Source organism: Lampris incognitus, chromosome 15 (genome assembly GCF_029633865.1).
Source record: "Lampris incognitus isolate fLamInc1 chromosome 15, fLamInc1.hap2, whole genome shotgun sequence".
Lineage (NCBI taxonomy): Eukaryota > Metazoa > Chordata > Actinopteri > Lampriformes > Lampridae > Lampris > Lampris incognitus.
In genome coordinates, this window is record NC_079225.1 from 28,510,268 (window position 1) to 28,524,150 (window position 13,883).

Here is a 13,883-nt window from a genome sequence, read left to right on the forward strand (position 1 = left end):
GTGGTAGGTAGAATTTCTTTCACTCGAATCCTAGATAACTAGACCTGCCTGGCCATGGCATGCACCTTCAGTGGTATGAATGCACCCCTGCTTTCAGATCCAATTAACATAAGCTTGTTCAATTAACATGAGCAATTACTTTCACCGACAATAACAAAATTCTTATATACAAGTCCAAAAACAATATCCTTGGTTTTGATGTTTACGTGAAAAGGGAGAATGGCTGACTAATGAAGATGGGTGATCTTCTCCAAGTGAATAAAGAGCTCTTTCTTACCATTCTCCTCCCCAGTCATGGGGCACACTCCCATCAGAAGATCTGTTGTTCTGAGGAAGATTAAGGCCACACCAAACACACCCACTCATTTATGATTAGCATCCCAAAGCTCTTTTGGCACATGCAGCTATCGGGCTTGTGCTTTTTGCAGCACGTCTGAGCTATTTCCAGCAGTAGAGAGGGAACGAGCTTCTGAAGAATCGCGAGTCTGTCCTGAACGGGCTGGAGAGTTTGCTGGTGTTTTTTGTTTTGTTGGGAGCTCTCTGAGAATTCAGGACTGATAACAGTAGCCAATTCTAAAAATAAACAGAGTGGTTCATTTTGTTGGTCTGCTGATCCCTCCATCACAACACCATGGACTTTAAAATAAGTGCTTAGGGCTCGAGTCTATTTGGAGAAATAGGCCTACAACAGAGGTTGGAACATGCTGCCCTTTAAAACAGCAACTGAATTCATTTCCCCCTGAAGGAGCTTCCAAAGCAGCAAAGTCAACTTTATCTTTATCTCATGTCAATTTGAAAGCGTATAACTTTTATCTGCAACCTCTAATTTTATCTGGGCTCAGTGACGTCGATTATTTCAGTATTGAAAGACTGATCATGAAAATCACGATTTATCAGGCCGGTAATAGTCAAATGTCCAAAATGATCTACTCTGATTTCATATATTCACACTGGAGAAAATGAAAACGTGTAAAGGTACAACTATTTATTCAGTTCCAGCATTCATTCCATATTGTCTACTTTCTGATCTAAACCACTGTTAAAAATAGGTGGACAATAAGAAAATTCCTTTTAATACACTGACAGAAAATCAACACACATCAGTTCGTGTGCACCGCTATGCAAATCCTTTTTTTTTTAGCCTATATTCAAGAGCCATGGTGTGATTTGCTCGGTTTCAAAGAAAACAGTTTCGTTTCAAGTTGTGACCCTGACAATGCCTCTTGTCTATTCTAAAAAATCACTTGAGGGCACATCCTCTTGTGGTTTGTTGAGTAAACATAGAAAGAGAAGCAATGAGAGAAACCCCAAAATGACCTGCATTTGCACCATAGTGATCAACCCTGTCGGAAATGGGGGCCATGGGGGGGGGGGAATGAAACCAGGAGGGTGTGATAAAAATGGTGGTTGGATGATCTGTAATAAATAATTTAAATAATTTAGATGGTTTTCTGTTGCTGTTGTTTCAGTGGTCCTTAGTATACAAAGTTGATTAGCTTATTCCAGAGCTGTGGTCTTCTGAATCAGGTAGGAAATTGCAGTAGAGTTTTCAAGATTTCCTGCTGAGCAGTAGGACATATTTGATACTGGTGAAAGGAATTGTGGAATTTTAGCCTTTCATTAAAAAAACTGAACACTAAAGATGGGAATAAAAGGATGCTAATCACGCTATCAGTCAAGTCAAGTCAATTTTATTTGTACAGCCCAATATCACAAATTACAAATTAGCCTCAAGGGGCTTTCAACAGATAAGAGGGATTTTCAAGGAACTTGGCTGGTATATGATCGTGTTTGAGGGGTTGGCGAGGATACAATGAAAAATACAACGGAGCCTTATTTATATGAACCTTGTTCATCCAAATCCCTCAGAAGGTGAACACCTCAAAAAGTGAGACATGTCTGCAACAATAGCAAAACTCAAGCAATTTAAACTGAAAAAAATTGTTGGCACACACACACACACACACCCACACACAAAGGTACTCTGCACAATTCAATATGAATTTTGAACTCTTAGTTCCATACACAGACCAAAGGACACCCCAAAAGTTACATGCAATAAAAAACACGTCTCTTATCCAAGTTTGTTTAATGAACAGCTAGTAAATCTGGGGCAGAGGGTCGTCCTACTTCACTTTCACCAGCAGATGGAGACAACCCCTTCAAGACATTTACTTCCATCCTACATCTGGCTCCACATTTGAATGACAAATACACAAAGAAGTGACAACTATTGTTTTGCGCCTTTTGGTAAGCATGTCTGCACTTCAAATGAGACTGCAATCAAATAAACAGGCACCTGTTTGAAACTGTGTCACCACTGTTTTTTTTAAAAAATCAAAATAGCCTGTATGTTTCCCTGGTTGCTTGCTACATTTAGCAGGATCTCCAAGTCCAGCTAGCACATTGCCTTGTGGCTCCAGTTACACCACCTACTGCTTCACACAGAGACAACCACTCGTAGCCCATTAATCTATAAAAACACAGATATAAGCAAAAGCCAGAATCTGACCAGGTTTACCAAGTTTAACACTTAAGTCATGACAAGTATACTAGATTTGTAATTTAGGCCATAGTGAACTTTTGTTCTGGGCTTGGGACAAGCCTCAAATATGTAACTCTCAAGGAAGAGTTCATGGACAAGGGCTTTCCAGCCAAAGGTGAAGAGAATACCTGGAATGAAAACAGGACTTTCTAGGTGCCTGTTTCGACAGGACTCACTGATAATATCTCCTGGGTCGCAATGGGACAATATTTGGAGAACGTTATTGGAGCTCTTGTCTGAGTGAATGAAATCAACTGCCTTTCCAAAAATATATTACCCTTATACGACTTTCCTGACACAATAAAAGGGCCATGTGAAACCCAAGTACAGTACAAGCAGGTTCATATCATTGTGGTAACAACTCCTTTTTCTGTCCGTCAAGTCGTGAAGATATAGGCAAACTGAATTTCAAACAAGATGCACCAGCACCGCAGCCATTGCCACGGATGGCTTGCAGGGAAACAAGCATGGGTCTCATCCTATTTATAGTGACTGTGCTTTTTTGAGGTTTGTATGTCTTCTAGAGCATCAAGAACTGTAGTAATGCTAAATAGCAAAGGGAAACAACCAAATAAATTAATACACAGTAATGATTAATTTGGCAACTGCAGCCATGACCATTAACATCTGATATTATCATGCAATGTGTATTTGACCAAGTGTTCCGGTCAAGAAAAAAATGCATATTAATGCAAGATGTTAATGAAAGCAGCAAACATTATTATCTGAATTGGATCAGATGAGCCAGACTTCACCTGGAGGTGGTCTGGCTTCCACTGTGATAGCCAAGAGTAAATGCAATTTATACAGCGTGGTTGCATTGGTGAGATGATACCAACCTGGGAATAGAAACATTATCCCCATAGTCAGTAGTTAAACTTTCATTCTACAGATTACTCTGAGGGTTATCATTTAATTCAGCAACTTTGGCACGAACAACTACTGAACCACTATGGTAAATGAATCGCTGTATTTTCATTCAATGCGGTTACAAATATGATTATGACAGAACAACTTGCCTAAATTGTTATAATGCCCCATTAGAAGACAATTCTTAACAATGTTTTTTGACCATTGGTTACAATTACAAGGATCAAGGTGAAAAATACCATCCCATTCTTTCTCTTTGAATAGTGTGCACAAAAACTGATCTGATCACAACATAGACAAACACAAGGACGGACAATGACAACACAAATAATCCCAGGTGTAAATGTAAAATACACATTGTTCATTATTCAGATACAGACTGCATGATAATACCCAATGTAAACAGGGTCTAGATTCAATTCCACAAAGCATGAGGTCATAAAAAGATGGCGCCATACTATGGTGACATGGTGTTGCTCACAGTGTGTGTTTTTTTTTCTTTGTGTTTGAGTGTGGAAAGTGTGTGCTGTTTGATCAAATATGATTGGTTGGACTTAGAAATGGGATCTATATGCTTAGAGTCGGTAAACCTCCACTATGTGTAAGCCAAACAAGTAGCAGACTGCATTGTGGGAAAAGAGGGACACCAGTATTGCATTGACATCAAAATGTTTTAAAACATTTTGCATTTGTATCAGTTGAGACATGAGTAATTTTTTCGGTTCTATTTCTCAGACACATTTTCAGCATTACATCATAGCACATTTGCCTAAAAAACTGCAATTACCTTGTGCTTTTTTATTTTGGCAGAGCAAATGTGCCCGAGTGGAAGTATATTTACAACAGTGGAGGAAATGCCTGGAGAAAAAAATTTAGGGAAATACTCCTTTGTACATCCATCACACTCCAAATCCCAGGAGCCCATTCAAGACAGTGTCCCCACGCCCACATATTTCTCCTCTAAAAGGGGGCCGATACTGGGCCTGTATATCAGAGTAATTGTCAGCCAATGGTTCTGTAACCACATAGATCTACTAGATTTTTCAACTACAGGGGAAAGAGAGTGAGGCAACAGTGATATAGCTGCCAGACATTGCCTATCTGGGCAACAGCAGCATCCTGAAACTCAAGGGCCATGGCATTAAAGCCTTATCTCTGGATTACCCCTAAATATAGACGCTTGGGCTAAATCCAGCGCAAAGTCCATGCCATGTATGTCCTCTGTTTGTTTCCATCGTTTATGTAATGCCACCGTCATACAACAGGCAATACAAGCAGGGAACGTTCTGAGAAATCTGACAAAAGTGAAAGAGTGTGGGCTTGCAAATTTGCATGCTTCCTCTGTGTAAAGATCACAGGGGTTTCCCTATATGTTGTTTATTTGGGCAATATACCTAGGTGTAGTTTTTCAGTTTTGTAAATGTCTTCTGGATGGGTTCCAACCGTCTTCCATTAGGGCTTCAACACTGTTTTCAGCAGCCCTTTCTTTGTCTATAAAAAGTTTAGTCTTCAATGCCACCAACCCATGTGGAAACTTTACCAAAATGTTACATACATTGTCCTTGAGAACTCTTGCTCATACTCTGGTTCCAATTTTACAATGCAAACCCCTAGTGTTTGTAGTAGCATGCTATGAAAACTCTGTCTAGTGCATATGTTACGTCATATGGTAAGTTAGGCTAAGTTAGGCTGCGTGCATACGCAGGTGCATACCTTTGAAGGCTGACAGCTTCTGCAGCTCCCTGTTATTGCTCAAACTAAAGCGAGAGGAGCTCTGCCTCTTGTCCTTTTTGACAGATGTCTGGGAACTGGACTGCTTTCCCTTTAGCAGCTGAGTGGTGGGAGGGACATTGTTGCTGGTCTTCCTGTTTGAGCTCTGTCGAAGGAAAACAGAGTGAGCCCAAGTTAGTGGCACTGAGACAGAACAAGACATAGGCCAAAGAGCCCTAGACTATTGCACAGACAGTGAGTGAGAAAAAAAACTGTCAGTTGGCATAGGAACATACTCCACCAACCATTTTGTAGATCTGAATAATTCAAGTAGATGTAGTCATTTCAAACTGTCTCTGGCTGCCATACAACAAATGGGTACGTGAGAAGAAATGTTAACTTTCAGTCTATCACACATCATTAGGCCTACGATGTGACCAAGGTCATATGCATAAAAATACCTTAAAGGAATAGTTTGGATTTTTTGAAGTCTATCCCTGTTCTATACTTGCTGCTCATGTAGTACACATAGGCAGGTTTCAATTTCATCCATCCTTTTCATCATACTGGACACACAGCTTCAGCTTGTGATTTAGAGTTCAACACAGTTACGGGGCAAATTCACAATCCTCAATCAGAGCACAAAAAAAAAAATACTAAGGATTACCAAAAGTAAACATGATCTTACAGCAGTCTGTCGTAACAATTTGATGTTGTCGATGTAAAAATTGACATTCGTTTTTAAGGTAGGTTACAGTTGTTTCCTTCCATGCCACGTCCTGTAACAAAGCCTACAAATGATTACCAGCAGGAGTCACTCTGCTGTGGCACAGAAAAGCAAACACCAAGAGGAAATTTAACAATAAAATGACTCTAAAGTTTTAAAATGACCACTCGAAATCGCTATGATAGACTGCTGTAGCATTATGTTAGCTTTGGCTTAACTGTGGAGTGTTTTTGCACGGAACAAGGATTGTGGGTCCCCCCCCCCCATATTTGCACTGAACTCTGGATGGCAGGATGGAACGGTGTGTCCCATATGAATAAACAAATGGAAAACTGTGAAAATGAAACCTACCTCTGTTGTACATGAGCAGTGAGTACAAAACAGTGATGGGACTTCGAAAAATCCTAACTATTCCTCGTTCTGAGGGCCCTTGAAAACAGAAACACCATCCATCAAGGACTCTTTATCCCACCCCCAATTCATCCCATTATAGAATAGAAGATTCGAGGCCGGGGCGGGAGCCACAGCTCTGTGAGCCACACTGTTTAAAAATCCTGTGTTAGCTGAATGTTGCCAGTTTCACACATCTGGTTTCACCTTCCTGCTGGGAACCATTCATCAATACATACCTGTCAACACAAGACCCACTGAACCAACTGAAGCTTTGGAGTCACAGAGGATTTGTTGAATTCAGTTAAAACCCAACTCAAGTTGGCCACAGTCAGCAGCACTACATGACATGGCTTTAGGAGTTGGGCCAGCTTAGCAAGCCATCTAGTGGTGGGGGGAAATGAAGCTGAGCTGCTCTCCATTATGGACTAAATTACACTCATGTAATCCGAACGAAAGTCCTCTCTACCTTCCACGACGGTTCATTGAGCCAGTGTGGTTGAGTCTGTCATGTGATGGGGTGTCCGGGTGGCATAGCAGTCTATTCTGTCGCCTACCAAGATGGGGACCGCCAGTCCAAATCCCCGTCTTATCTCCAGCTTGGTCGGGCGTCCCTACAGACACAATTGGCTGTGTCTACGGGTGGAAAGCCGAATGCGAGTATGTGTCCTGGTCGCTGCACTAGCGCCTCCTCTTGTTGGTTGGGGCGCCTGTTCAGGGGGGAGGGGGAACTGGGGGGAATAGTGTGATCCTCCCACGCGCCATGTTCCCCTGGCGAAACTGCTCACTGTCAGATGAAAGAAAAGAAGCGGCTGGTGACTCCACATGTATCGGAGGAGACATGTGGTAGTCTGCAGAGGAGGGTGAAGCAGCGACCGGGATGGCTCAGAAGAGTGGGGTAACTGGCCAAGTACAATTGACAATTGGGGAGAAAAAGAGGGGAAAAATCCAAAAAAAGGGAAGAAAAAAGGTCTGCCATGTGACAGTGCCTGCTTCCATACAAGAAACACACAGGCCCTGCAATATGTTGGTCAGTGTGACAACTTAGCATGCATCAGTATGCATTGAAGGGGGACTGTAAATAACAGAGAGAGTTGAACTAACATGGTGACCTGCCGTGATAGGAGTGACAATTATTTGAAAGTGAAATAATTATTTTCAATGGTTCTTGGCATGCCCTGCAATGCCACAGACACAGTGTCATACAAGCAGGAGATTGGGAGAAAATATGGAGAGGAACAAAAGTTCAATAAACCGATTTAACATGAGAACAATAAACAAACACTCTGCATAGGCAAAGGCCAGAGCATCGGGGCTGATTTTACATGAGTGCAAAAACTGTTGGCAGGGAAAGGAAAGTTAATCAATGGTAAATTGCCTTATATTTGAAATTAGCTAAAAAGTCGAATCTCTGACAGGAAAAACAGTCAGAGACAACTACTGTTTACAATTTATTAAGAAGAAACAGGTCACCGATTCACGGTGAGCAATGTTGATTGAAAAAAAAAAAAGAAGGTACAATATGACAAGAGTAACGTTACTTCCAAGGGAGTTGGACATTTTCTAGGGTGGCTCAATGTCAAAACTGTTCCAGTGCACAGTAAGTTCAGCTCCCTGGAAAATTCCCAGGATGCACCTAACTAGAAGTTATGTTACGCCTCCTCTTCAGCAATCGCTACTCTTTCTGAACTGAGGTGATATGAAGGACGAGAGACCACATCTTTTTGAATACATGGCCAATGCCAGTTTTTTTTTCATGTTTTCCGTAACAGGCTACGTATTTGAAAATCGTTTTAAAAGCTGCTTGCATTTCTTTTATTTGGCAACAATAAAGCTTTTTGTACTGCAAACACAGTAATTTCGTTTACTTGGCAAAAAGTTAACCCAGGAATATAACGGCTTGTCATCTTACATTACTTAATTTTACCTGCTGGTGAGTAATAGCGTGTTTAATTTTTTCATATAATGACATTCTGTTCAAGCCACTCTCCCCCTTGCAAAGGGCAAGAACAAACATAGAAATAACAAAGGACAACATAGTGTCGGAAAAACCAGCACGGCCATTTTATTGAAAATTAAAGTGAGTTTTTTCTGAATGTGCAGACCTAAACACCGTAAAGCATAGCACACGAGGATGAACACAATATTACATGAGCCATGGTTTCTGGTAAGGCATAACTTTTGATGAGATAAATCAAGATTATACATGCAAAAGAACACGAAACAGCAAAAAGCACTGAAGTTAATCTTAGAAATACACAGCTTGCATGCTAGCTGATATATCATGCTATAATGTTGATGAAATGGAAAGGTCCTGTAATATTTCACTATTGTATTGCACTTTTATCAGTTACAATGACGATACATACGTATAAATAAAAACCGTATTACCTAGCACAACAAATTCTTGCTAGCTCCCCGTCACAGTGAGTAAGCCAGCCGACAAGTTGTTGAAGTTACGTCCGTCATTACAACGTGTTGCTTTGCACATCAGTGAGTCATCAGGGTGTCTAAATGTTCATTGAATCAGTGACCTAATCAGTGCCCACAATTCAATGCACTGTACAGTGATTCGTCAGTTGCAGCTTGTAAACATAACATTCAAAGTTGGCCCCTCCTCCTGGCTCAACGACACAAGAACCGCGCGCCCCCTGACCACAGTTGCCAGAACACATCCCAGTGTACAGGCCAACTCCGTGTTGTTCTTCATTCCAATCCTCTTCTTCAGTGTTCGGCAGCAGGTGAACGTCAACACCAAATTCACTCTCAATTTGGAATGAGCTTTGTCCGCTTGGCATTTTGCCTCGCTATATTTCCATCTTTTCAGCGCCATGTCCGCCGTTGTCGTAGATTCTTCTTGGATGCGTGCTTATGATCTCGATCTGGCACCTGGTTACTACGTTTTCATAGAGTCCTGCTGCCCAAAGGTTAACGCCCAGAAACATGCCATACACAACAAAATAAGAAAAATAAGAAAATACAGGCAGAGGACAAAGTCTATGCAGATAGACTGTCACATACGTCTAGTTGGTCATAAGTGATGAGGAATTATTTTTGCATGAGTCTATACATCGATTTTTTAGAAAAATCCTACTCATTCTACCTTTAACTAGGGAGCAATTTGAGACACAAACTAAGTTTTATCAGAAACTGCTAGAATTATTGCTGTTATTGTTGTGGTTCTAACATAGGTATATAATATAGTGTATTATATATAGTGTGGTGGATGTAGGTGAATATATAGTGTATACTTTTGGTATATAAGACAATATAGTAGTGCAATATAGTACAAGTATATAGTATTGTACATGGGCATGATGGGTTGTGGTATTTGTATATGGTATAGTGTATAGGCAATATAATATATAAGCAATATGGTATAAATATGTGGGCATGTTGATTCTTCAACCATAACAAAACTCTGTACAGTAGTGACATACCTGTTGTGCATACATGCTTGCCTCCAATGTCCTGTTTGTTGTTTCATTTACTTCATTTTTTCTTTTTTGTTTTGTTTTGTTTTTTTTCTTTTTCTTTTTGAGTGATGCATCTAATTGTTAGAAGCTCCTGTGAAATGGAGTCAAATTCCTTGTGTACATAGACACACTTGGCAAATAAAGTTGATTCTTCTGACCTGTTGTCCAGTTCAAATTCAACCAACAAACAGCCTTATTGTCCATAGTCCACCTTGTGCAATAACAGCATGAGACATTGTTAATGTCCTAACAATAATGATGATAATTCTACAGTGCCAGTTAGTGGTTGGGTAAAGAGTGAGTGATGAGCTAGGTCAGGAAGAGAGACAAGATTTGAGGAAGAGCAGGTAAGAAGGAAAAAGCAAGTGTGTATAGGAAACATTGGCCTTCCAGATAGGAACCAAAGTGGACTGAAGTTGCAAGACTCAAGCCCTGGCTTTACAACACACAACATTGTGAGTCTTCTAAGTAACATCTAAATACTGTTATTGATGTGATACCATACCAAGAAATTGTATACTACACAATTTATTTTCTCCAACTCACATCTTATTTTATTTTCTCTCTGAATAAAATTAGTTTTATCTCAAATATGAATCTAAAATTAGGTCATATTTTAGCCATTTCTAACTTGATAGTACTTGCATGCCAAATCTTTGTCAAAAAGTCACAAAACCTGCACATTTAACAGCTGTTCTGTGAAAATCTTCCTGAGGAGAATGCCATCAATGGTTCCTTGGTTGGTACACAATCAAATGCAATGCAAATGCTAATCCTAACTGTTGTAAGCTTGAAGGGTGGCATCTATCCACAAGTTAGCCAGGTGCAAGGTAGCTCTCCTTACAGAAGAACAGAGATTCAAAACTGTGTAGAGGAGACCTTTTACAAGCATTTTGTGTGTATAGTATAACCAAATGTCTTTTTTTTAATCTCACCCCTGAATATAACATTTAAACAGCAACAGGAGTCAGTGGTTTTTTGAGACTGAAGAAGGGGCTTAAAGGGGGAATACTGCAACAGCTTGCGGCATGGCAATTTCAATTTGACACAGGGTTGGCGCATTAACAGATCTCCTGCATGGCTGCTGACATACAACAGTGAACAGATAATCAAGGATTACCACCCAGAGTGAGGATAGTGAGTGGCAGCCACTACAGCCTTGAGAAACTGAATAAAGGGGGTTAACTGGGAACAACCAAAACTCTGTGGTTTTGAGCGACTGAAAAGATAAAACATGTTTGCTTTGGGATACAGTACAAAGACAGTTAAAAGTCAGACACCACCAACTGCTATCTAAAAGAGTTTCTAATGTCTACCCTGGCAATAATTATTTCAACTGAACAGCTGGGCCACTTGCTAAACTCTAAATATGGGTATTTGATATTACAGCATCTTAATACAATGAAATGTAGTAAAGACCTGTAATCCTAATAATTCAAATCCTAATTTCTACCAGGTTTAGGGCATAATTGAGATATATATATAAACACGCTCGTCTGTGAGAGCAGCAGTTGATACTGTGCACAAACAAGAACAGCGACCGAAATGAAAATCGATAACGTGTTCCATTTTCAAATTGCCAAATGCTTTCAATTGGAAAATCAGTGACATCTGAACTGGCATCATGCAAAGTCAGAGTGGTTAACCTACCTCATGTTCAGAATTCTCTTGTCCACTTTTACCCACTTTTCCAGATTTAGGGGTCTCCTGTAAGAAATAGTTACAGCAATGGGCTAGAAAATAATACCATACATTGAGCCACTGAATGCTGCCACGCAAAAATCCAAGCCAAATACAGCGAGCATGACACGCAGCCACACACTCAGTTTTTAAGTAAATCTGCTCACAGCTAGCTAGCTAATATACCGATAGCCAGCCGTCGCAACAGGCAGCAACGTGATCTAAAAAAAACCCATAAAAGATCAATTTATGTAACTGCGTATTCCTTGTCTAAGAAACAGTTGTGTTTATCGGAAATACAATGTCTCCACTAGATATTGCTGCAACATTCAAATTGGGCGAGAACAACTTGCAAGGGCTAGCTCTTAATGTATTAAGCAAGCTAGCCGCAAGCTGATGGTCGTCGCTGCTTGGCTAGTCTTCGTTTCCAGACTAAGTGGTGGGACGCTGATGGTTAACAGATGATTAATAGCTCTGGGGACAATATCAAAACATTTTTCGCGTATTTCCTTTACCGCAGTCACGACCTGTACCAGATGGCTAACTCACCTTGTCTTTCTTCGTTTTATTCGGCATTGCACAAACGTAACCGCCCTTGCTGCCCACTCGGGTGCTTCGCAACAGCCTCGGTCGGTGACAACTCTCGGGGCACCGCACTGTGGCGGGTTAAAGCGATAGGTTGATCTGTGCCACATGACTTCCGATGTGACGTTCTGACAGGAAGCGCGTTAGAGCAGGAAAGTGGCGCTCTCTGCCGGTGAAACGAAATACAGCTCGGCGATCGGGGGACACCTGTCACTGCAGAATGGATCCAGGACCCGGCTAGTAAGCGCTAAACGGGGGGTCATCCGTCTCTCAACAGATCTGAATTGGCCAAGTATGTGTAGGCCTACATACACATAGAAGGAATTTGACGCTCCATGTACTTACACAGAATAAACATACAGCTAAAACAAGGACAACATAATAAAAACATTTAACTACTATGTACAGGTATAGAAGTATCCACCCATCCATCCATTATCCAAACCGCTTATCCGGATGTATATGGAAAACAAATATAAAAAAGAAAAGAAAAAAACAATGACGTAACAGTAAGAAAATAGTGCAATGGTGCAGAGTGCAAGGATGCTGGAATAAACATGTTAACAAAGTTACTTTATATACATGAGGTTGGGGGACATGACAAAATATGCAGTATACAACAGTACATACAGCGTGCCTAGGTGCTTAGGTGGCGTCTGGACACTGCTTGGCATCCTATTCATCATATTCCTCATAAGTTTTATAATTCCATTATACAATTCTGTTATCCTCTTTCAATGTTGTATTCTGTAAATTGTGTAAACACATCATCCATTGCACGTTGTCCGTCATGGGAGAGAGAGCCTTCCTCTGTTGCTCTTCCTGAGGTGTCTTCCTGTTTTTTCTCCCTGTTAAAGGTTTTTTAGGGAGTTGTTCCTTATCCGATGCGAGGGTCTAAGGATAGACAGGATGTTGTGTTGTTGTAAAGCCCCTTGAGGCTAATTTGTGATATTGGGCTATACAAATAAAACTGACTTGACTTGCTTAGATTTATTTTTGTCTATGATATGTTAAAACTGTGGATGTTCAGGGTTAGAGGTATATTGCACTGGGATTGTTTCTGACACTGTATGAGTGTTTTAAGTGTTTATCAGAGTGACGGCCTGCAGAAAGAAACTGTTCTTGTGTCTGGTTGTTTTGGCGTACAGTGCTCCATAGCGCCTACCGGGGGGAGGAGTTGGAACAGGTTGTGGCCAGGGTGTGATGGGTCTGCAGTGATAGTGCCTGCCCGTTTCCTGACTCTGGAGGTGTACAGGTCTTGAATGGAGGGCAGGTTGGCACCACCAATGATTTCCTCTGCAGTACTGTCCGATATAGTCTGTTCCTGCCCCGTTTGGTGGCCGATCCAAATCACAGTGATGGATGTGCAGAGGACAGACTGTATTGTTGTAGAGTAGATCTGAATCAGCAGCTCCTGAGCTAGGTTGAGATTCCTGAGCTGATGGATAAAGTACAGCCTGGGCCTTTTTGATAATTGTGTCTATGTTGAATCCTGGGAGATTGAGGATCCCAGAAAGCTGAAGGTTTCCATGGCAGACACAGTGCTGTTGAGTATGGTGAGGGGGGCAGTGTTGGGGGCTCCTCCTGAAGTCCAGTCATCTTCTCAATTTTGAGTGTGTTCAGGTTATCAGGCTACGCCGCGCCAAAGGGCCAGCTATTCAACCTCTGGTATGTAGACTCATCACCGTCCTGGATGAGGCCAATGATCGTTGTCGTATTCAAACTTCAGTTTGACAGAAGGGTCTCGTCTAGAGGGCAGATGACTGAATCTCCCTCTCCTGAGATGCAGGACACTATTGCTCCGCTATCGTCTGTCCACTATGTCAGACCTACAAGTAAGCACAGATACCTGCTGATATACAACTAAAAACCCTTCACATTTTTATTCTAGTGAACAGAC

At 41.1% G+C, this 13,883-nt stretch overlaps 1 protein-coding gene across 1 annotated transcript in view; it reads right to left on the reverse strand.

The window, feature by feature from the left end:
- Positions 1 to 12,001, reverse strand: part of ppp2r5cb (protein phosphatase 2, regulatory subunit B', gamma b) — a 54,076-nt gene extending 42,075 nt beyond the window's left edge. Inside the window, exons 1-3 of the mRNA XM_056294111.1 lie at positions 11,948 to 12,001; positions 11,369 to 11,425; positions 5,129 to 5,291 (exon numbers count right to left, since the gene is read on the reverse strand). Coding sequence (XP_056150086.1) covers positions 5,129 to 5,291; positions 11,369 to 11,425; positions 11,948 to 11,974 — 247 coding nt within the window. The 5' untranslated portion in view covers positions 11,975 to 12,001. The remainder of the gene's footprint in view (positions 1 to 5,128; positions 5,292 to 11,368; positions 11,426 to 11,947) is intronic.
- Positions 12,002 to 13,883: the final 1,882 nt, after the last annotated feature.